The sequence below is a fragment of the Tachyglossus aculeatus genome, unplaced genomic scaffold (genome assembly GCF_015852505.1).
Source record: "Tachyglossus aculeatus isolate mTacAcu1 unplaced genomic scaffold, mTacAcu1.pri scaffold_194_arrow_ctg1, whole genome shotgun sequence".
NCBI classification, from domain to species: Eukaryota; Metazoa; Chordata; class Mammalia; order Monotremata; family Tachyglossidae; genus Tachyglossus; species Tachyglossus aculeatus.
Window position 1 is genome coordinate 155,342 of NW_024044910.1, and position 23,453 is coordinate 178,794.

The window sequence follows — 23,453 nt, forward strand, 5'->3', positions numbered from 1 at the left end:
CTGGCCCAAAGTCACCCAGCTGACAATTGGCGGAGCCGGGATTTGAACCCATGACCTCTGACTCCAAACCCCGGCTCCGCCAGTTGTCAGCTGTGTGACTTCGGGCGAGTCACTTCACTTCTCTGGGCCTCAGTTCCCTCATCTGGAAAATGGGGACGAAGACTGTGAGCCCCCCGAGGGACAACCTGATCACCTTTTCCACCTGATCACTCCAAAGCCCGGGCTGTTTCCACTGAGCCACGCTGCTTCTCTAATTATAATAATATATAAAAATAGACTGTGAGCCCGCTGTCGATTGAATGAATGAATGAATGTTGGGTAGGGACCGTCTATGTTGCCAACTTGGACTTCCCAAACGCTTAGTACAGTGCTCTGCACACAGTAAGTGCTCAATAAATACGATTGAATGAATGTTGGGTAGGGACTGTCTCTAGATGTTGCCAACTTGGACTTCCCAAGCGCTTAGTCCAGTGCTCTGCACACTGTAAGCGCTCAATAAATACGATTGAATGAATGAATTAAGCGCTTACTATGTGCCAAGCACTGATCTAAGCGCTAGGGAGATACAAGGTAATCAAGGTTGTCCCCTGTGGGGCTCACAGTCTTCATCCCCATTTTCCGGACGAGGTCATTGAGGCCCAGAGAAGTGAAGTGACTCCCCCAAATAGTAATAATAATAATAATAATAATAATAATAATAGCATTTATTAAGCGCTTACTATGTGCAAAACACTGTTCTAAGCGCTGGGGAGGATACAAGGTAATCAAGGTTGTCCCATGTGGGGCTCACACTCTTCATCCCCATTTGACAGACTAGGTCATTGAGGTCCAGAGAAGTGAAGTGACTCCCCCAAATAATAATAATAATAATAATGGCATTTACTAAGCGCTTACTATGTGCCAAGCACTGTTCTAAGCACTGAGGAGGTTACAAGGTGATCAGGTTGTCCCACAGGGGGCTTACAGTCTTCATCCCCATTTGACAGATGAGGTCACTGAGGCCCAGAGAAGTGAAGTGAGTCGCCCAAAGTCACACAGCTGACAATTGGCGGAGTCGGGATTTGAACCCATGACCTCTGACTCCAAATCCCGGGCTCTTTCCACTGAGCCACGCTGCTTCTCTAGCCACGCTGCTTCTCTATTTGTTAAGTTCGTACTATGTGCCAAGCACTGTTCTAAGCACTGGGGAGGATACAAGGTAATCAAGGTTGTCCCACGTGGGGCTCACACTCTTCATCCCCATTTGACAGATGAGGTCACTGAGGCCCAGAGAAGTGAAGTGACTCACCCGAATAATAATAATGGCATTTATTAAGCGCTTACTCTGTGCAAAGCACTGTTCTAAGCACTGGGGAGGTCACAAGATGATCAGGTTGTCCCACGGGGGGCTCACAGTCTTAATCCCCATTTTACAGATGAGGGAACTGAGGCCCAGAGAAGTGAAGTGACTCACCCAAATAATAATAATAATAACGGCATTTATTAAGTGCTTACTATGTGCCAAGCACTGTTCTAAGCACTGGGGAGGTCACAAGGTGATGAGGTTGTCCCACGGGGGGCTCACGGTCTTCATCCCCATTTTCCAGATGAGGGAACTGAGGCCCAGAACAGTTAAATGACTCACCCAAAGTCACCCAGCTGACAGGTGGCGGAGCCGGGATTTGAACCCATGACCTCTGACTCCAAAGCCCGGGCTTTTTCCACTGAACCATGCTGCTTCTCTATTTGTTAAGCGCTTACTATGTGCCAAGCACTGTTCTAAGCACTGGGGGGATACAAGGTAATCAAGGTTGTCCCATGTGGGGCTTGCAGTCTTCATCCCCATTTGACAGATGAGGGAACTGAGGCACAGAGAATAATAATAATAATAATGACATTTATTAAGCACTTACTATGTGCAAAGCACTGTTCTATGCGCTGGGGAGGTTACAGGGTAATCAGGGTTGTCCCACGGGGGGCTCACAATCTTCATCCCCATTTGATAGATGAGGGCACTGAGGCACAGAGAATAATAATAATAATAATGACATTTATTAAGCACGTACTATGTGCAAAGCACTGTTCTAAGCGCTGGGGAGGTTACAGGGTAATCAGGGTTGTCCCACGGGGGGCTCACAGTCTTCATCCCCATTTGACAGATGAGTGAACTGAGGCACAGAGAATAATAATAATAATAATGGCATTTATTAAGCACGTACTATGTGCAAAGCACTGTTCTATGCGCTGGGGAGGTTACAGGGTAATCAGGGTTGTCCCACGGGGGGCTCACAGTCTTCATCCCCATTTGACAGATGAGGGAACTGAGGCACAGAGAATAATAATAATAATAATGGCATTTATTAAGCACGTACTATGTGCAAAGCACTGTTCTATGCGCTGGGGAGGTTACAGGGTAATCAGGGTTGTCCCACGGGGGGCTCACCGTCTTCATCCCCATTTGACAGATGAGGGAACCGAGGCCCAGAGAAGTGAAGTGACTTGCCCCAAGTCACACAGCTGAGAAGTGGCAGAGTCAGGATTAGAACCCACGACCTGTGACTCCCAAGCCCGGGCTCTTTCCACTGAGCCACGCTGCTTCCCCCAGGGAAGGCTGCCTGGGGGTCAGGAGGTCATGGGTTCTAATCCCGCCTCCACCACTCGTCCGCTGTGTGGCCTTGGGCAAGTCGCTTCGCATCTCTGCTCCACCGCGTCTGCTGTGTGACCTTGGGCAAGTCACTTAACTTCTCTGAGCCTCAGTGACCTCATCTGTAAAATGGGGATTAAGACTGTGAGCCCCCCCGTGGGACAACCTGATCACCTTGTATCCCCCGCCAGCGCTTAGAACAGTGCTTGGCACATAGTAAGAGAAGCAGCGTGGCTCAGTGGAAAGAGCCCGGGCTTTGGAGTCAGAGGTCATGGGTTCAAATCCCGGCTCCGCCACTTGTCAGCTGGGTGACTTTGGGCAAGTTACTTCACTTCTCTGGGCCTCTGGGCCCCAGTTCCCTCATCTGTAAAATGGGGATTAAGTCTGTGAGCCCCAAGTGGGACAACCTAATCACTTTGTATCCTCCCCAGCGCTTAGAACAGTGCTTTGCACATAGTAAGTGCTTAATAAATGCCATTATTATTATTATTATTATTATTAGAGTAAGCGCTTAACAAATGCCATTATTATTATCTCTGGGCCTCGATTTCCTCAACTGGAAAATGGGGTTGGGGACTGTGAGCCTCATGGGGGACAGGGACTGAGTCCCACCTGATTTGCTTGTGTCCACCCAAGCGCTTAGTACAAAGCCTGGCACATAGTAAGCGCTAAACAAATGCCATTTTATTGTTACTATTTGTATTATTATCATTATTATTCAGTCATTCGTTCATTCAGTCCAATTTACTGAGCACTTTACTGTGTGCAGAGCACTGTAGTAAGCGCTTGGGGGAGGACAGTAGTCTGTCTCCCCCTTCTGAGCCTGCTGTTGGGTAGGGACCGTCTCTAGATGTTGCCAACTTCCCAAGCGCTTAGTACAGTGCTCTGCACACAGTAAGCGCTCAATAAATACGATTGATGATGATGATAAGTCAAGCGCTTAGTACAGTGCTCCGCACACGGTAAGCGCTCAATAAATACCATTGAATGACTAAGCAGACACATGCCCTGCCCACAAGGAGCTGACAGTCTAGAAGGGGAGATGGGAAGGAATAGAAATCAAGAAATGACAGATCTGGACATAAGTGGACAGAAGTCAAGCGCTTAGTACAGTGCTCTGCACACAGTAAGCGCTCAATAAATACGATTGAATGACTAAGCAGGCACATGCCCTGCCCACAAGGAGCTGACAGTCTAGAAGGGGAGACGAGCGGGAATAGAAATCAAGAAATGACAGATCTGGATATAAGTGGACAGAAGTCAAGCGCTTAGTACAGTGCTCTGCACACAGTAAGCGCTCAATAAATACGATTGAATGACTAAGCAGGCACATGCCCTGCCCACAAGGAGCTGACAGTCTAGAAGGGGAGACGAGCGGGAATAGAAATCAAGAAATGACAGATCTGGATATAAGTGGACAGAAGTCAAGCGCTTAGTACAGTGCTCTGCACACAGTAAGCGCTCAATAAATACGATTGAATGACTAAGCAGGCACATGCCCTGCCCACAAGGAGCTGACAGTCTAGAAGGGGAGACGAGCGGGAATAGAAATCAAGAAATGACAGATCTGGACATAAGTGGACAGAAGTCAAGCGCTTAGTACAGTGCTCTGCACACAGTAAGCGCTCAATAAATACCATTGAATGACTAAGCAGACACATTCCCTGCCCACAAGGAGCTGACAGTCTAGGGAGACGGACAGGAATAGAAATCAAGAAATGACAGATCTGGACATAAGTGGGCAGAAGTCAAGCGCTTAGTACAGTGCTCTGCACACAGTAAGCGCTCAATAAGTACCATTGACTGACTAAGCAGACACATGCCCTGCCCACAAGGAGCTGACAGTCTAGACGGGGAGACGGACAGGAATAGAAATCAAGAAATGACGGATCTCGACATAAGTGGACAGAAGTCAAGCGCTTAGTACAGTGCTCTGCACACAGTAAGCGCTCAATAAATACCATTGAATGACTAAGCAGACACATTCCCTGCCCACAAGGAGCTGACAGTCTAGGGAGACGGACAGGAATAGAAATCAAGAAATGACAGATCTGGACATAAGTGGGCAGAAGTCAAGCGCTTAGTACAGTGCTCTGCACACAGTAAGCGCTCAATAAGTACCATTGACTGACTAAGCAGACACATGCCCTGCCCACAAGGAGCTGACAGTCTAGACGGGGAGACGGACAGGAATAGAAATCAAGAAATGACGGATCTCGACATAAGTGGACAGAAGTCAAGCGCTTAGTACAGTGCTCTGCACACAGTAAGCGCTCAATAAATACCATTGAATGACTAAGCAGACACATTCCCTGCCCACAAGGAGCTGACAGTCTAGAAGGGGAGACGGACAGGAATAGAAATCAAGAAATGACAGATCTGGACATAAGTGGGCAGAAGTCAAGCGCTTAGTACAGTGCTCTGCACACAGTAAGCGCTCAATAAATACCATTGAATGACTAAGCAGACACATGCCCTGCCCACAAGGAGCTGACAGTCTAGAAGGGGAGACGGACGGGAATAGAAATCAAGCAATGACAGATCAGGTTGTAATAATAATAATAATAATGATGGTGTTTATTAAGCGCTTACTATGTGCAAAGCACTGTTCTAAGCGCTGGGGAGGTTACAAGGTGATCAGGTTGTAATAATAATAATGATAATGATGATGCCATTTATTAAGCACTTACTATGTGCAAAGCACTGTTCTAAGCGCTGGGGAGGTTACAAGGTGATCAGGTTGTAATAATAATAATAATAATAATAATGGCATTTATTAAGCGCTTACTATGTGCAAAGCACTGTTTGAAGCGCTGGAGGGGTTACAAGGTGATCAGGTTGTAATAATAACAATAATAATAATAATAGTAATAATAATGGCGTTTATTAAGCGCTTACTATGTGCAAAGCACTGTTCTAAGCGCTGGGGAGGTTACAAGGTGATCAGGTTGTAATAATAATAATAATTATTATTATTATTACTATAATTATAATAATAATGATGATGGCATGTATTAAGCGCTTACTATGTGCAAAGCACTGTTCTAAGCGCTGGGGAGGTTACAGGGTGATCAGGTTGTAATAATAATAATAATAATAATGATGGGATTTATTAAGTGCTTACTATGTGCAAAGCACTGTTCTAAGCGCTGGGGAGGTTACAAGGTGATCAGGTTGTAATAATAATAATAATAACAATAATGATGGCATGTATTAAGCGCTTACTATGTGCAAAGCACTGTTCTAAGTGCTGGGGAGGTTACAAGGTGATCAGGTTGTAATAATAATAATAATAATGATGGGGTTTATTAAGTGCTTACTATGTGCAAAGCACTGTTCTAAGCGCTGGGGAGGTTACAAGGTGATCGGGTTGTAATAATAATAATGATGGCGTTTATTAAGTTCTTATTATGTGCAAAGTACTGTTCTAAGCGCTGTGGGGGATACAAGGTGATCAGGTTGTAATAATAATAATAATAATAATGGCATTTATTAAGCGCTTGCTATGTGCAAAGCACTGTTCTAAGCGCTGGGGAGGTTACAAAGTGATCAGGTTGTAATAATAATAATAACAATGATGGCATTTATTAAGCGCTGGGGAGGTTACAAGGTGATCAGGTTGTAACAATAATAATAATAATACTGATGGCATTTATTAAGCACTTACTATGTGCAAAGCACTGTTCTAAGCGCTGGGGAGGTTACAAGGTGATCATCATCATCAATCGTATTTATCGAGCGCTTACTATGTGCAGAGCACTGTACTAAGCGCTTGGGAAGTCCAAATTGGCAACATCTAGAGACAGTCCCTACCCAACAGTGGGCTCACAGTCTAAAAAGGTGATCAGGTTGTAATAATAATAATACAATACAAGGTACACAATACAAGGTGATCAGGTTGTAATAATAATAATAACGATGATGGTGTTTATTAAGCGCTTACTATGTGCAAAGCACTGTTCCAAGCGCTGGGGAGGTTACAAGGTGATCAGGTTGTAATAATAATAATAATAATAATGATGGCATGTATTAAGCGCTTACTATGTGCAAAGCACTGTTCTAAGCGCTGGGGAGGTTACAAGGTGATCAGGTTGTAATAATAATAATAATAATAATAATAATGATGGCATGTATTAAGCGCTTACTATGTGCAAAGCACTGTTCTAAACGCTGGGGAGGTTACAAGGTGATCAAGTTGTAATAATAATAATAATAATAATGATGGCATGTATTAAGCGCTTACTATGTGCAAAGCACTGTTCTAAGCGCTGGGGAGGTTACAAGGTGATCAGGTTGTAATAATAATAATAATAATAATAATGATGGCATGTATTAAGCGCTTACTATGTGCAAAGCACTGTTCTAAACGCTGGGGAGGTTACAAGGTGATCAGGTTGTAATAATAATAATAATAATAATGGCATGTATTAAGCACTTACTATGTGCAAAGCACTGTTCCAAGTGCTGGGGAGGTTACAAGGTGATCAGGTTGTAATAATAATAATAATAATGATGACGTTTATTAAGTGCTTACTATGTGCAAAGCACTGTTCTAAGCGCTGGGGAGGTTACAAGGTGATCAGGTTGTAATAATAATAATAATAATAATGGTGTTTATTAAGCGCTTACTATGTACAAAGCACTGTTCTAAGCACTGGGGAGGTTACAAGGTGATCAGGTTGTAATAATAATAATAATAATGGCATGTATTAAGCATTTACTATGTGCAAAGCACTGTTTTAAGCACTGGGGATGTTACAAGGTGATCAGGTTGTAATAATAATAATAATAATGGTGTTTATTAAGCGCTTACTACGTGCAAAGCACTTTTCACAGCGCTGGGGAGGTTACAAGGTGATCAGGTTGTAATAATAAAACTGATGATGATGGCATTTATTAAGTGCTTACTATGTGCCAAGCACTGTTCTAAGCGCTGGGGAGGTTACAAGGTGATCAGGTTGTCCCACAGGGGGCTCACGGTCTTCATCCCCATTTTCCAGATGAGGTCACTGAGGCCCAGAGAAGTGAAGCGACTTGCCCAAAGTCACCCAGCTGACAATTGGCAGAGCCGGGATTTGAACCCACGACCTCTGACTCTAAAGCCCGGGCTCTTTCCACTGAGCCACGCTACTTCTCTAGTACAGTGCTTAGAACAGTGCTTTGCACATAGTAAGCACTTAACAAATGCCATCATCATTATCATTATTATTATTATTATTATTACAGTGCCTGTCACATAGTAAGTGCTGAACAAATACTGTAAATAATAATAATAATAATAATAATAATAATTCAGTCATATTTATTGAGGGCTTAGTGTGTACAGAGCACTGGACTGAGCGCTTGGGAAAGGACAGTAGAGGAATAAGAAGCAGCGTGGCTCAGTGGAAAGAGCCCGGGCTTGGAAGTCAGAGGACGCGGGTTCTAATCCCGGCTCCGCCCCTTGTCTGCTGTGTGACCTTGGGCAAGCCACTTAACTTCTCTGTGCCTCAGTTACCTCATCTGTAAAATGGGGATGAAGACTGGGAGCCTCAGGAGAAGCAGCGTGGCTCAGTGGAAAGAGCCCGGGCTTTGGAGTCAGAGATCATAGGTTCGAATCCCAGCTCCGCCACTTGTCTGCTGTGTGACCTTGGGCAAGCCACTTAACTTCTCTGTGCCTCAGTTACCTCATCTGTAAAATGGGGATGAAGACTGGGAGCCTCAGGAGAAGCAGTGTGGCTCAGTGGAAAGAGCCCGGGCTTTGGAGTCAGAGATCATAGGTTCGAATTCCGGCTCCGCCACATGTCTGCTGTTGTGACCTTGGGTAAGTCACTTACCTTCTCTGAGCCTCAGTTCCCTCATCTGTAAAATGGGGATGAAGACTGTGAGCCCCACATGGGACAACCTCATTACCTTGTTTCCCCTCCCCAGCGCTTAGAACGGTGCTTTGCACATAGTAAGCGCTTAACAAACGCCATCATTATTAGTATTATTATTATGTGGAACAACCTGATGTAAAACACAGTCTTTTAGACTGTGAGCCCACTGTTGGGTAGGGACCGTCTCTATATGTCGCCAACTTGTACTTCCCAAGCGCTTAGTACAGTGCTCTGCACACAGTAAGTGCTCAATAAATACGATTGATTGATTGATGACCTTGTATCTACCCCAGCGCTCAGAACAGTGCTCAGCACATAGTAAGCACTTAACAAATGCCATCAGTCTTCTAGACTGTGAGCCCACTGTTGGGTAGGGACCGTCTCTATATGTCGCCAACTTGGACTTCCCAAGCGCTTAGTCCAGTGCTCTGCACACAGTAAGCGCTCAATAAATACGATTGATTGATTGATTGATTGATTGATGACCTTGTATCTACCCCAGCGCTCAGAACAGTGCTCAGCACATAGTAAGCACTTAACAAATACCATCAGTCTTCTAGACTGTGAGCCCACTGTTGGGTAGGGACCGTCTCTATATGTGGCCAACTTGTACTTCCCAAGCGCTTAGTCCAGTGCTCTGCACACAGTAAGCGCTCAATATTCATTCATTCATTCAATCGTATTTATTGGGTGCTTACTGTGTGCAGAGCACTGGACTAAGCGCTTGGGAAGTCCAAGTTGGCAACATCTAGAGACGGTCCCTACCCAACAGTGGGCTCACAGCGATTGAATGAATTATGAACTGACACATTCCCTGCCCACAAGGAGCTGATAGTCTAGAGGGGGAGACAGGCATAAATAGAAAGAAATAAAGGAGGGAGGGGGGAATTCATTCATTCATTCATTCAATCGTATTTATTGAGCGCTTACTGTGTGCAGAGCACTGGACTAAGCGCTTGGGAAGGACAAGTTGGCAACATCTAGAGACGGTCCCTACCCGACAGTGGGCCCACAGTCTAGAAGGGGGATTAAGTAATTAATTAATTAATTCATTCATTCATTCAATCGTATTTATTGAGCGCTTACTGTGTGCCGAGCACTGGACTAAGCGCTTGGGAAGGACAAGTTGGGAACATCTAGAGACGGTCCCTACCCCACAGCGGGCTCACGGTCTAGAAGGGGGAGACAGAGAACAAAACCAAACATGGAGACAGGGGTCAAAATCGTCAGAACAAATAGAATTAGAGCTATAGGGACATCATTAATAAAATAAATCGAATAGTAAATATATACAAGTAAAATAAATAGAGTAATAAATCTGTATAAACATATATACAGGTGCTGTGGGGAGGGGAAGGAGGTAGGGCGGGGGGGATGGGGAGGAGGGGAGGGAAAAGGGGGCTCAGTCTGGGAAGGCCTCTTGGAGGAGGAGGGAGGAGAAGCAGCGTGGCTCAGTGGAAAGAGCCCGGGTTTTGGAGTCAGAGGTCATGGGTTCAAATCCTGACTCTTCCAATTGTCAGCTGGGTGACTTTGGGCAAGTCACTTCACTTCTCCGGGCCTCAGTGACCTCATCTGGAAAATGGGGATGAAGACCGTGAGCCCCCTGTGGGACAACCTCATCACCTTGTAACCTCCCCAGCGCTTAGAACAGTGCTTTGCACATAGTAAGCGCTTAATAAATGCCATTATTATTATTATTTTGGAGTCAGAGGTCATGAGTTCCAATCCCAGCTCTGCCAATTGTCAGCTGTGTGACTTTGGGCAAGTCACTTCACTTCTCTGGGCCTCAGTGACCTCATCTGGAAAATGGGGATGAAGACTGTGAGCCCCCGTGGGACAACCTGATCACCTTGTAACCTCCCCAGCGCTTAGAACAGTGCTGCCCCTCCGCCAAGCTCACTCTCTTCCTCCCTTCAAGGCCCTGCTGAGAGCTCACCTCCTCCAGGAGGCCTTCCCACACTCAGCCCCTTCCTTCCTCTCCCCCTCGTCCCCCTCTCCATCCCCCCCATCTTACCTCCTTCCCTTCCCCACAGCACCTGTATATATGGATATATGGTTGTACATATTTATTACTCTATTTATTTATTTATTCATTTTACTTGTACATCTCTATCCTATTTATTTTATTTTGTTGGTATGTTTGGTTCTGTTCTCTGTCTCCCCCTTTTAGACTGTGAGCCCACTGTTGGGTAGGGACTGTCTCTATGTGTTGCCAATTTGTACTTCCCAAGCGCTTAGTACAGTGCTCTGCACGTAGTAAGCGCTCAATAAATAAGATTGATTGATTGATTGATTGATTGCTTGGCACATAGTAAGTGCTTAATAAATGCCGTTATTATTATTATTATTATGGCCTTCAGGCAGATCTCCCCCACCCCCGGACTGACCAGTTGAGCCTGGGGTGGCTGGGTGGGGGCGGACATTGATCCAGGGCAGCTCAGTGGAAAGAGCCCGGGCTCTGGAGTCAGAGGCCATGGGTTCAAATCCCGGCTCTGCCACTTGCCAGCTGGGTGACTTTGGGCAAGTCCCTTCACTTCTCTGAGCCTCAGTGACCTCATCTGGAAAATGGGGATGAAGACTGGGAGCCCCACGTGGGACAACCTGATCACCTGGTAACCTCCCCAGTGCTTAGAGCAGTGCTTTGCACATAGTAAGCGCTTAACAATCAATCAATCGTATTTATTGAGCACTTACTGTGTGCAGACCTTGGGAAGTCCAAGTTGGCAACATATAGAGACAGTCCCTACCCAACATCATCATCATCATCAATCGTATTTATTGAGCGCTTACTATGTGCAGAGCACTGGACTAAGCGCTTGGGAAGTACAAATTGGCAACATAGACAGTCCCTACCCGACAGCGGGCTCACAGTCTAAAGGGGGGAGACAGAGAACAAAACCAAACATACTAACAAAATAAAATAAATAGAATAGATATGTTGAGAAGCAGCGTGGCTCGGTGGAAAGAGGCCGGGCTTTGAAGTCAGAGGTCATGGGTGCGAATCCCGGCTCCACCATATGTCTGCTGTGTGATCTTGGGCAAGTCACTTCACTTCTCGGAGCCTCCGTTCCCTCATTTGTAAAATGGGGATGAGGACTGGGAGCCCCACGGGGGACAACCTGATCACCTTGTATCCCCCCAGCGCTTAGAACAGCGCTTTGCACATAGTAAGCGCTTAATAAATGTCATTATTATTATTATTATTATTATTATTATATGTACAAATAAATAAATAAATAGAGTAAAAAATATGTACAAACATATATACATCTATACAGTCAATCAATCAATCAATCAATCGTATTTATTGAGCGCTTACTATGTGCAGAGCACTGGACTAAGCGCTTGGGCAGTACAAATTGGCATCACATAGAGACAGTCCCTACCCACCAGTGGGCTCACAGTCTAAAAGGGGGAGACAGAGAACAGAACCAAACATACTAACAAAATAAAATAAGTAGGATAGAAATGTGCAAGTAAAATAAATAAATGAATAAATAAATAAATAAATAGAGGAATAAATATGTACAACCATATATCCATCTATACAGGTGCTGTGGGGAAGGGAAGGAGGTAAGATGGGGGGGATGGAGAGCCCAACAGTGGGCTCACAGTCTAAAAGGGGGAGACAGAGAACAGAACCAAACATACCAACAAAATAAAATAAGTAGGATAGAAATGTACAAGTAAAATAAATAAATGAATAAATAAATAGAGGAATAAATATGTACAACCATATATCCATCTATACAGGTGCTGTGGGGAAGGGAAGGAGGTAAGATGGGGGGGATGGAGAGCCCAACAGTGGGCGCACAGTCTAAAATGCTATTATTATTATTATTATTATTATTATTATTATCATTATTATTATTATTTTCATTATATCCCCAGGTGAAAGAGGAGGAGCTGGACTTTGGGCCTGTGCTGGTCCACGAGGAGGAGGCCAGGACACTGGTGCTGCTCAACGACGGGGCCTGCGCCCTGCGCTACCGGCTGCGGGTGGACCAGACGCTCAGCGGACCCTGCGACCCCGAACGCGTCCGCCGAGACCCCCTCGGTGAGGCCGGCCCACTGGGGACGGGGGGGAGATGATGATAATAATAATAATAATAATAATAATAACAATAATAATAATAACCATAATAACCATAATGGCATTTATTAGGCGCTTACTACGTGCAAAGCACCGCTCTAAGCGCAGGGGCGGATACAAGGTGACCGGGTTGTCCCCCGTGGGGACGTGATTGATGGATTGACCGACTGATGGATCGATTAGTCCAGCGCTCTGCACCCAGTAAGCGCTCAGCAAGTACGATGATTGATTGATTGATTAGTCCAGTGCTCTGCACCCAGTAAGCGCTCACTAAATACGATAAGTCCCCACAGCCCCTGTATATATGTGTATATGTTTGGACGTATTTTTTACTCTATTTATTTATTCATTTTATTTGTACCTATCTATTCTATTTATTTTATTTTGTTAGTATGTTTGGTTTTGTTCTCCGTCTCCCCCTTTTAGACGGTGAGCCCGCTGTTGGGTAGGGACCGTCTCTAGATGTTGCCAGTTTGTCCTTCCCAAGCGCTTAGTCCAGTGCTCTGCACATAGTAAGCGCTCAATAAATACGATTGATGATGATGATGATGATTGATTGATTGATGGACGGGTTGATTAGTCCGGTGCTCTGCACCCAGTAAGCGCTCAATAAATACGATTGATTGATTGATGGATGGGTTGATTAGTCCAGTGCTCTGCACGCAGTAAGCGCTCAATAAATATGATTGATTGATTGATTGATTAGTCCAGTGCTCTGCACCCAGTAAGCGCTCAATAAATACGATTGATTGGTGGATGGGCTGATTACTCCAGGGCACTGCACACAGTAAGCGCTCAATAAATACGATTGATTGATTAGTCCAGTGCTCTGCACCCAGTAAGCGCTCAATAAATGTGATTGATTGATTGACTGATGGATGGATTGATTAGTCCAGTGCTCTGCACCCAGTAAACGCTCAATAAATATGATTGATTGATTGATTGATGGGTTGATTAGTCCAGTGCTCTGCACCCAGTAAGCGCTCACTAAATACGATTGATTGATTGATGGACGGGTTGATTAGTCCAGTGCTCTGCACGCAGTAAGCGCTCAATAAATACGATTGATTGATTGATGGACGGGTTGATTAGTCCAGTGCTCTGCACCCAGTAAGCGCTCAATAAATACGATTAATTGATTGATGGATGGACTGATTAGTCAAGTGCTCTGCACACAGTGAGTGCTCAATAAATACGATTGATTGATTGATGGATGGGTTGATTAGTCCGGTGCTCTGCACCCAGTAAGCGCTCACTAAATACGATTGATTGATTGATGGACGGGTTGATTAGTCCAGTGCTCTGCACCCAGTAAGCGCTCACTAAATACGATTGATTGATTGATGGATGGGTTGATCAGTCCAGTGCTCTGCACCCAGTAAGCGCTCAATAAATACGATTGATTGATTGATGGATGGGTTGATTAGTCCAGTGCTCTGCACACAGTAAGCGCTCAATATATACGATTGATTGATTGATGGATGGGTTGATTAGTCCGGTGCTCTGCACCCAGTAAGTGCTCAATAAATACGATTAATTGATTGACTATTCCAGTACTCTGCACCCAGTAAGTGCTCAACAAATACGATTGATTGATTGATGGACGGGTTGATTAGTCCAGTGCTCTGCACCCAGTAAGCGCTCACTAAATACGATTGATTGATTGATGGATGGGTTGATTAGTCCAGTGCTCTGCACCCAGTAAGCGCTCAATAAATACGATTGATTGATTGATGGATGGGTTGATTAGTCCAGTGCTCTGCACACAGTAAGCGCTCAATATATACGATTGATTGATTGATGGATGGGTTGATTAGTCCGGTGCTCTGCACCCAGTAAGTGCTCAATAAATACGATTAATTGATTGACTATTCCAGTACTCTGCACCCAGTAAGTGCTCAACAAATACGATTGATTGATTGATGGACGGGTTGATTAGTCCAGTGCTCTGCACCCAGTAAGCACTCAACAAATACGATTGATTGATTGATTGATGGATTGATTAGTCCAGTGCTCTGCACACAGTAAGCGCTCAATATATACGACTGATTGATTGACTGATGGACTGATTTGTCCAGTGCTCTGCACCCAGTAAGCCCTCAACAAATACGATTGATTGATTGATTGATGGGGTGACTAGACCAGCGCTCTGCACCCAGTAAGCGCTCAATAAATACGATTGATTGATTGATGGATTGATTAGTCCAGTGCTCTGCACCCAGTAAGCGCTCAATAAATACAATTGATTGATTGATTGATGGGTTGATTAGTCCAGTGCTCTGCACCCAGTAAGTGCTCAATAAATACGATTGATTGATTGATGGATGGATTAATTAGTCCAGTGCTCTGCACCCAGTAAGCGCTCAATAAATATGATTGATTGATTGATTGATGGGTTGATTAGTCCAGTGCTCTGCACCCAGTAGGCTCTCAATAAATACGATTGATTGATTGATTAGTCCAGTGCTCTGCACACAGTAAGCACTCAATAAATACGATTGATTGATTGATTGATGGATGGGTTGATTAGTCCAGTGCTCTGCACCCAGTAAGCGCTCGATAAATATGATTGATTGACTGATTGATTAGTCCAGTGCTCTGCACACAGTAGAAGCAGAGCAAGCAGTAGAAGTAGAAGCAAGCTGCTTAGAGAAGCAGCTTGGCCCAGTGGAAAGAGCCCGGGCTTTGGAGTCAGAGGTCATGGGTTCAAATCCCGCCTCCACCAACGGTCAGCTGGGTGACTTTGGGCAAGTCACTTCACTCCTCTGGGCCTCAGTGACCTCATCTGGAAAATGGGGATGAAGACTGTGAGCCCCATATGGGACAATCTGATCACCTTGTAACCTCCCCAGCGCTTAGAACAGTGCTTGGCACATAGTAAGCGCTTAATAAATGCCATTACAAAAACCAAAAAACAGTAAGCGCTCGATAAATACGAATGAATAAATGCCATTATTATTGTTATTATTATTAAGGGGGGGTTCCCCACTGGGGCTAGCGGGGCGAAGGGGGCACGGGGGAAGGGGGCGAGGGGTCGCCCACCCAACCGGGTCCCCCGTCACGCGTGTCCCGAGCAGCTTTGGAGTTGGAGCAGGCCGAGGGGACCGTGGCCGCCCGCTCGAAGGCCTCCGTCCGGCTGATCGCCAGGCCCACCCGACGGCTACTCTACTCCTGGGTCATCAGCGGTGCCATCCTCAACCGCCAAGGTGCCACAGCCTCCCATGCCACGAGACTCATCCTCCCTCTCTCCGCCTTACCTCCTTCCCCTCCCCACAGCACCTGTATAGATGTGTATACGTTTGTTCGTATTTATTACTCTATTTATTGATTTATTTTACTTGTTACCTCCTTCCCCTCCCCGCAGCATAGATGGACGTATTTATTACTCTATTTATTCCCTTCTTTATTTATTTTACTTGTACATTTCTATCCTATTTATTTTATTTTGTTGGTATGTTTGGTTCTGTTCTCCGTCTCCCCCTTTTAGACTGTGAGCCCGCTGTTGGGTAGGGACTGTCTCCTTCCCCTCCCCGCAGTATAGATGGACATATTTATTACTCTATTTATTCCCTTCTTTATTTATTTTACTTGTACATTTCTATCCTATTTATTTTATTTTGTTGGTATGTTTGGTTCTGTTCTCCGTCTCCCCCTTTTAGACTGTGAGCCCACTGTTGGGTAGGGACTGTCTCTATGTGTTGCCAATTTGTACTTCCCAAGCGCTTAGTCCAGTGCTCTGCACATAGTAAGCGCTCAATAAATACGATTGATTGATTGATATGTTTGTTCGTATTTATTACTCTATTTATTGATTTATTTTACTTGTTACCTCCATCAATCAATCAATCAATCGTATTGATTGAGCGCTTACTGGGTGCAGAGCACTGGACTAAGCGCTTGGGAAGTACAAGTCGGCAACATCTAGAGACAGTCCCTACCCAACAGTGGGCTCACAGTCTAGAAGGGGGGAGACAGAGAACAAAACCAAACATACTAACAAAATAAAATATATGGATATATGTTTGTTCATATTTACTACTCTATTTATTGATTTATTTTACTTGTTACCTCCTTCCCTTCCCCACAGCACCTGTATAGATGGCTATATGTTTGTTCGTATTCATTACTCTATTTATTGATTTATTTTACTTGTTACCTCCTTCCCCTCCCCACAGCACCTGTATAGATGTAGATACGTTTGTTCGTATTTATTACTCTATTTATTGGTTTATTTTACTTGTTACCTCCTTCCCCTCCCCACAGCACCTGTATAGATGGACATATTTATTACTCTATTTATTCACTTCTTTATTTATTTTACTTGTACATTTCTATCCTATTTATTTTATTTTGTTGGTATGTTTGGTTCTGTTCTCTGTCTCCCCCTTTTAGACTGTGAGCCCACTGTTGGGTAGGGACTGTCTCTATGTGTTGCCAATTTGTACTTCCCAAGCGCTTAGTCCAGTGCTCTGCACATAGTAAGCGCTCAATAAATACGATTGATTGATTGATATGTTTGTTCGTATTTATTACTCTATTTATTGATTTATTTTACTTGTTACCTCCATCAATCAATCAATCAATCAATTGTATTTATTGAGCGCTTACTGGGTGCAGAGCACTGGACTAAGTGCTTGGGAAGTCCAAGTTGGCAATGTAGAGAGACAGTCCCTACCCAACAGTGGGCTCACAGTCTAAAAGGGGGAGACAGACAACAAAACCAAACATACTAACAAAATAAAATATATGGATCTATGTTTGTTCGTATTTATTACTCTGTTTATTGATTTATTTTACTTGTTACCTCCTTCCCTTCCCCACAGCTCCTGTATAGATGGATACATGTTTGTTCATATTTATTACTCAATTTATTTTACTTGTTACCTCCTTCCCTTCCCCACAGCACCTGTAAAGATGGATATATGTTTGTTCGTATTAATTACTCTATTTATTTTACTTGTTACCTCCTTCCCTTCCCCACAGCACCTGTATATATGTATATACGTTTGTTCGTATTTATTACTCTATTTATTGATTTATTTTACTTGTTACCTCCTTCCCCTCCCCACAGCACCTGTATAGATGGATATATGTTTGTTCGTATTTATTACTCTATTTATTGATTTATTTTACTTGTTACCTCCTTCAATCAATCAATCAATCGTATTTATTGAGCGCTTACTGTGTGCAGAGCACTGGACTAAGCGCTTGGGAAGTCCAAGTCGGCAACACATAGAGACGGTCCCTACCCAGCAGCGGGCTCACAGTCTAAAAGGGGGAGACAGACAACAAAACCAAACATACTAGCAAAATAAAATATATGGATCTATGTTTGTTCATATTTATTACTCTATTCTTTTGTTTATTTTACTTATTATCTCCTTCCCTTCCCCACAGCACCTGTATAGATGGATATATGTTTGTTCGTATTTATTACTTTATTTATTTTACTTGTTACCTCCTTCCCTTCCCCACAGCACCTGTACATATGTATATATATTTGTTCGTATTTATTACTCTATTTATTTATTTTACTTGTTACCTCCTTCCCCTCCCCACAGCACCTGTATATATGCATATACGTTTGTTCGTATTTACTACTCTATTTATTGATTGATTTTGCTTGTTACCTCCTTCCCCTCCCCACAGCACCTGTATAGATGGATACATGTTTGTTCGTATTTATTACTCTATTTATTGATTTATTTTACTTGTTAATCAATCAATCAATCAATCAATCAATCGTATTTATTGAGCGCTTACTGTGTGCAGAGCACTGGACTAAGCGCTTGGGAAGTCCAAGTCGGCAACATCTAGAGACGGCCCCTACCCAACAGCGGGCTCACAGTCTATAAGGGGGAGACAGACAACAAAACCAAACATACTAACAAAATAAAATATATGGATATATGTTTGTTCATATTTACTACTCTATTTATTGATTTATTTTACTTCTTACCTCCTTCCCTTCCCCACAGCACCTGTATAGATGGCTATATGTTTGTTCATATTTATTACTCTATTTATTGATTTATTTTACTTGTTACCGCCTTCCCTTCCCCACAGCACCTGTATAGATGGCTATATGTTTGTTCGTATTTATTACTCAATTTATTGATTTATTTTACTTGTTAATCAATCAATCAATCATATTTATTGAGCGCTTACTGTGTCCAGAGCACTGGACTAAGCGCTTGGGAAGTCCAAGTTGGCAACATCTAGAGACAGTCCCTACCCAGCAGCGGGCTCACGGTTTAAAAGGGGGAGACAGACAACAAAACCAACCATACTAACAAAATAAAATATATGGATATATGCTTGTTCGTATTTATTACTCTATTTATTTACTTATTTTACTTGTTACCTCCTTCCCTTCCCCACAGCACCTGTATAGATGGATACATGTTTGTTCATATTTATTACTCAATTTATTTTACTTGTTACCTCCTTCCCTTCCCCACAGCACCTGTATAGATGGATATATGTTTGTTCGTATTTATTACTCTATTTATTTTACTTGTTACCTCCTTCCCTTCCCCACAGCACCTGTATATATGTATATACGTTTGTTCGTATTTATTACTCTATTTATTGATTTATTTTACTTGTTACCTCCTTCCCTTCCCCACAGCACTTGTATAGATGGATATATGTTTGTTCGTATTTATTACTCTATTTATTGATTTATTTTACTTGTTAATCAATCAATCAATCATTGTCATATTTATTGAGCACTTACTGTGTGCAGAGCACTGTACTAAGCGCTTGGGAAGTCCAAGTCGGCAACATCTAGAGACAGTCCCTACCCAACAGTGGGCTCACAGTCTAAAAGGGGGAGACAGACAACAAAACCAAACATACTAGCAAAATAACATATATGGATCTATGTTTGTTCGTATTTATTACTCTATTTATTGATTTATTTTACTTGTTACCTCCTTCCCTTCCCCACAGCACCTGTATAGATGGATATATGTTTGTTCGTATTTATTACTCTATTTATTTACTTATTTTACTTGTTACCTCCTTCCCTTCCCCACAGCACCTGTATAGATGGATACATGTTTGTTCATATTTATTACTCAATTTATTTTACTTGTTACCTCCTTCCCTTCCCCACAGCACATGTATAGATGGATATATGTTTGTTCATATTTTTTACTCTATTTATTTATTTATTTATTTTATTTGTTACCTCCTTCCCTTCCCCACAGCACCTAACAAACACCATGGGTAGGGACCATCTCTGTGTTGCCAACTTGGACTTCCCAAGCGCTTAGTACAGTGCTCTGCACACAGTAAGCGCTCAATAAATACGATTGAATGAATGACAGCCTGATCACCTTGTAACCTCCCCAAAGCGTAGAACAGTCCACATAGTAAGCGCTTAACAAATACCATCATTATTGTGATTATTATTACATAATAATAATAATAATAATGATGGCATTTATTAAGCGCTTACTACGTGCAAAGCACTGTTCTAAGCGCTGGGGAGGATACAAGGTGATCAGGTTGTCCCACGAGGGGGCTCACAGTCTTAAACCCCATTTTACAGATGAGGTAACTGAGGCCCAGAGAAGTTAAGTGACTTGCCCAGAGTCACACAGCTGACAACTGGTGGAGGCGGAATTTGAACCCATGACCTCTGACTCCAAAGCCCGGGCTCTTTCCACTGAGCCACGCTGTTTCTCAGCGTGCTTAGGTGCTTACATAGTAAGCACCTAACAAACACCATGGGTAGGGACCATCTCTATGTGTTGCCAACTTGCACTTCCCAAGCGCTTAGTCCAGTGCTCTGCACACAGTAAGCGCTCAATAAATATGATTCAATGAATGACAGCCTGATCACCTTGTAACCTCCCCAGAGCTTAGAACAGTACCCATAGTAAGCGCTTAACAAACACCATCATTATTGTGATTATTATTACATAGTAAGCACCTAACAAGCACCATGGGTAGGGACCGTCTCTGTGTGTTGCCAACTTGGACTTCCCAAGCGCTTAGTCCAGTGCTCTGCACACAGTAAGCGCTCAATAAATTCATTCATTCATTCAATCATATTTATTCAGCGCTTCCTGTGTGCAGAGCACTGGACATAAGCGCTTGGGAAGTACAAGTCGGCAACAGAGACGATCCCAATAAATACGATTGAATGAATGAATGAATGACAACCTGATCACCTTGTAACCTCCCCAGAGCTTAGAACAGGGCCCATAGTAAGCGCTTAACAAATACCATCATTATTGTGATGATTATTACATAGTAAGCACCTAGCAAACACCATGGGTAGGGACCGTCTCTATATGTTGCCAACTGGGACTTCCCAAGCGCTTAGTCCAGTGCTGTGCACACAGTAAGCGCTCAATAAATACGATTGAATGAATGAATGAATGACAGCCTGATCACCTTGTAACCTCCCTAGAGCTTAGAACAGTGCACATAGTAAGCGCTTAACGTATACCGTCATTATTGTGATTATTATTACATAGTAAGCACCTAACAAACACCATGGGTAGGGACCGTCTCTATGTGTTGCCAACTTGTACTTCCCAAGCGCTTAGTACAGTGCTCTGCACACAGTAAGCGCTCAATAAATACGATTGAATGAATGACAGCCTGATCACCTTGTAACCTCCCCAAAGCGTAGAACAGTCCACATAGTAAGGGCTTAACAAATACCATCATTATTGTGATTATTATTACATAGTAAGCATCTAACAAACACCATGGGTAGGGACCATCTCTATGTGTTGCCAACTTGCACTTCGCAAGCGCTTAGTCCAGTGCTCTGCACACAGTAAGCGCTCAATAAATTCATTCATTCAATCGTATTTATTGAGCGCTTACTGTGTGCAGAGCACTGGACATAAGTGCTTGGGAAGTACAAGTCGGAAACAAATAGAGACGGTCCCAATAAACACGACTGAATGAATGAATGAATGACAGCCTGATCACCTTGTAACCTCCCCAGAGTTTAGAACAGTGCCCATAGTAAGCGCTTAACAAATACCATCATTATTGTGATTATTACTACATAGTAAGCACCTAACAAACACCATGGGTAGGGACCGTCTCTATGTGTTGCCAACTTGGACTTCCCAAGTGCTTAGTACAGTGCTCTGCACACAGTAAGCGCTCAATAAATACGATTGAATGAATGAATGAATGACAACCTGATCACCTTGTAACCTCCCCAGAGCTTAGAACAGGGCCCATAGTAAGCGCTTAACAAACACCATCATTATTGTGATGATTATTACATAGTAAGCACCTAACAAGCACCATGGGTAGGGACCGTCTCTATGTGTTGCCAACTTGGACTTCCCAAGCGCTTAGTCCAGTGCTCTGCACGCAGTAAGCGCTCAATAAAGACGATTTAATGAATGAATGACAACCTGATCACCTTGTAACCTCCCCAGAGCTTAGAACAGGGCCCATAGTAAGCGCTTAACAAACACCATCATTATTGTGATGATTATTACATAGTAAGCACCTAACAAGCACCATGGGTAGGGACCGTCTCTATGTGTTGCCAACTTGGATTTACCAAGCGCTTAGTACAGTGCTCTGCACACAGTAAGCGCTCAATAAATATGATTGGTGATTGATTGATTGATCCAAGGGTCCTCAGCCCCCAACGGCCTTTGTCTTCCCTCCAGGCTCGGAGCTGGGGGAGCGGCGGGCTCTGTGCAGGGCGACGGCGACGGGCGTGTACCCGGCCTTGGCTGTCCTGGACGCCTACGCGGCGGGCAGTGCCCAGGGCATCACCCGGACCCATCTGTGGCGGCTCTTCTCCCTGGAGACCCTCAACAAATACCTGGCCCGGGATCCCACCCCGCCGGAGCTGCTCCACAAGGAGCCCACCCGCCACTCGTGAGCAACCGGAGGACCCCGGGGGACCCTCGAGAAGGGCCCAGGGTGGGAGTCCTTCTAGCCCGTGAGCCCGCTGTCGGGTAGGGACCGTCTCTAGGTGTTGCCAACTTGGACTTCCCAAGCGCTTAGTCCAGTGCTCTGCACACAGTAAGCGCTCAATAAATACCATTAAATGAACGAATACCCCTTCTAGACTGTGAGCCCACTGTTGGGTCGGGACCGTCTCTAGATGTTGCCAACTTGGACTTCCCAAGCGCTTAGTCCAGTGCTCTGCACACAGTAAGCGCTCAATAAATACCATTAAATGAATGAATACCCTTTCTAGCCTGTGAGCCCACTGTTGGGTCGGAACCGTCTCTAGATGTTGCCATCTTGTCCTTCCCAAGCGCTTAGTCCAGTGCTCTGCACACAGTGAGCGCTCAATAAATACCATTAAATGAATGAATACCCTTTCTAGCCTGTGAGCCCACTGTTGGGTCGGGACCGTCTCTAGATGTTGCCCACTTGGACTTCCCAAGCGCTTAGTCCGGTGCTCTGCACACCGTAAGCGCTCAATAAATATGATTGATTGATTGATTGATTGAGGACCGGGGGTCACCCCAGAAAGGGGCACGGAAGCTGCTCCCTGATCACCCCACCCATCCCCTGGTCTAATGGAAAGAACCGGCCTTCTAGACTGTGAGCCCGCTGTTGGGTAGGGACCGTCTCTAGATGTGCCAACTTGGACTTCCCAAGCGCTTAGTCCAGTGCTCTGCACACGGTAAGTGCTCAATAAATACGATTGAATGAATGAATCCCCCTTCTAGACTGTGAGCCCACTGTTGGGTCGGGACCATCTCTAGATGTTGCCAACTTGGACTTCCCAAGGGCTTAGTACGGTGCTCTGCACACAGTAAGCGCTCAATAAATATGATTGAATGAATGAATGAATCCCCCTTCTAGACTGTGAGCCCACTGTTGGGTCGGGACCGTCTCTAGATGTTGCCAACTTGTACTTCCCAAG

The 23,453-nt window shown here is 44.1% G+C and overlaps 1 protein-coding gene across 1 annotated transcript in view; it reads left to right on the forward strand.

The window, feature by feature from the left end:
• The window catches only part of LOC119923409 (cilia- and flagella-associated protein 65-like), a gene marked incomplete at its 3' end in the record, with an annotated part of 198,524 nt that overhangs the window by 108,570 nt on the left and 66,501 nt on the right, over positions 1-23,453 (forward strand). Inside the window, exons 17-19 of the mRNA XM_038742808.1 lie at positions 12,373-12,538; positions 15,652-15,780; positions 22,237-22,450. Coding sequence (XP_038598736.1) covers positions 12,373-12,538; positions 15,652-15,780; positions 22,237-22,450 — 509 coding nt within the window. The remainder of the gene's footprint in view (positions 1-12,372; positions 12,539-15,651; positions 15,781-22,236; positions 22,451-23,453) is intronic.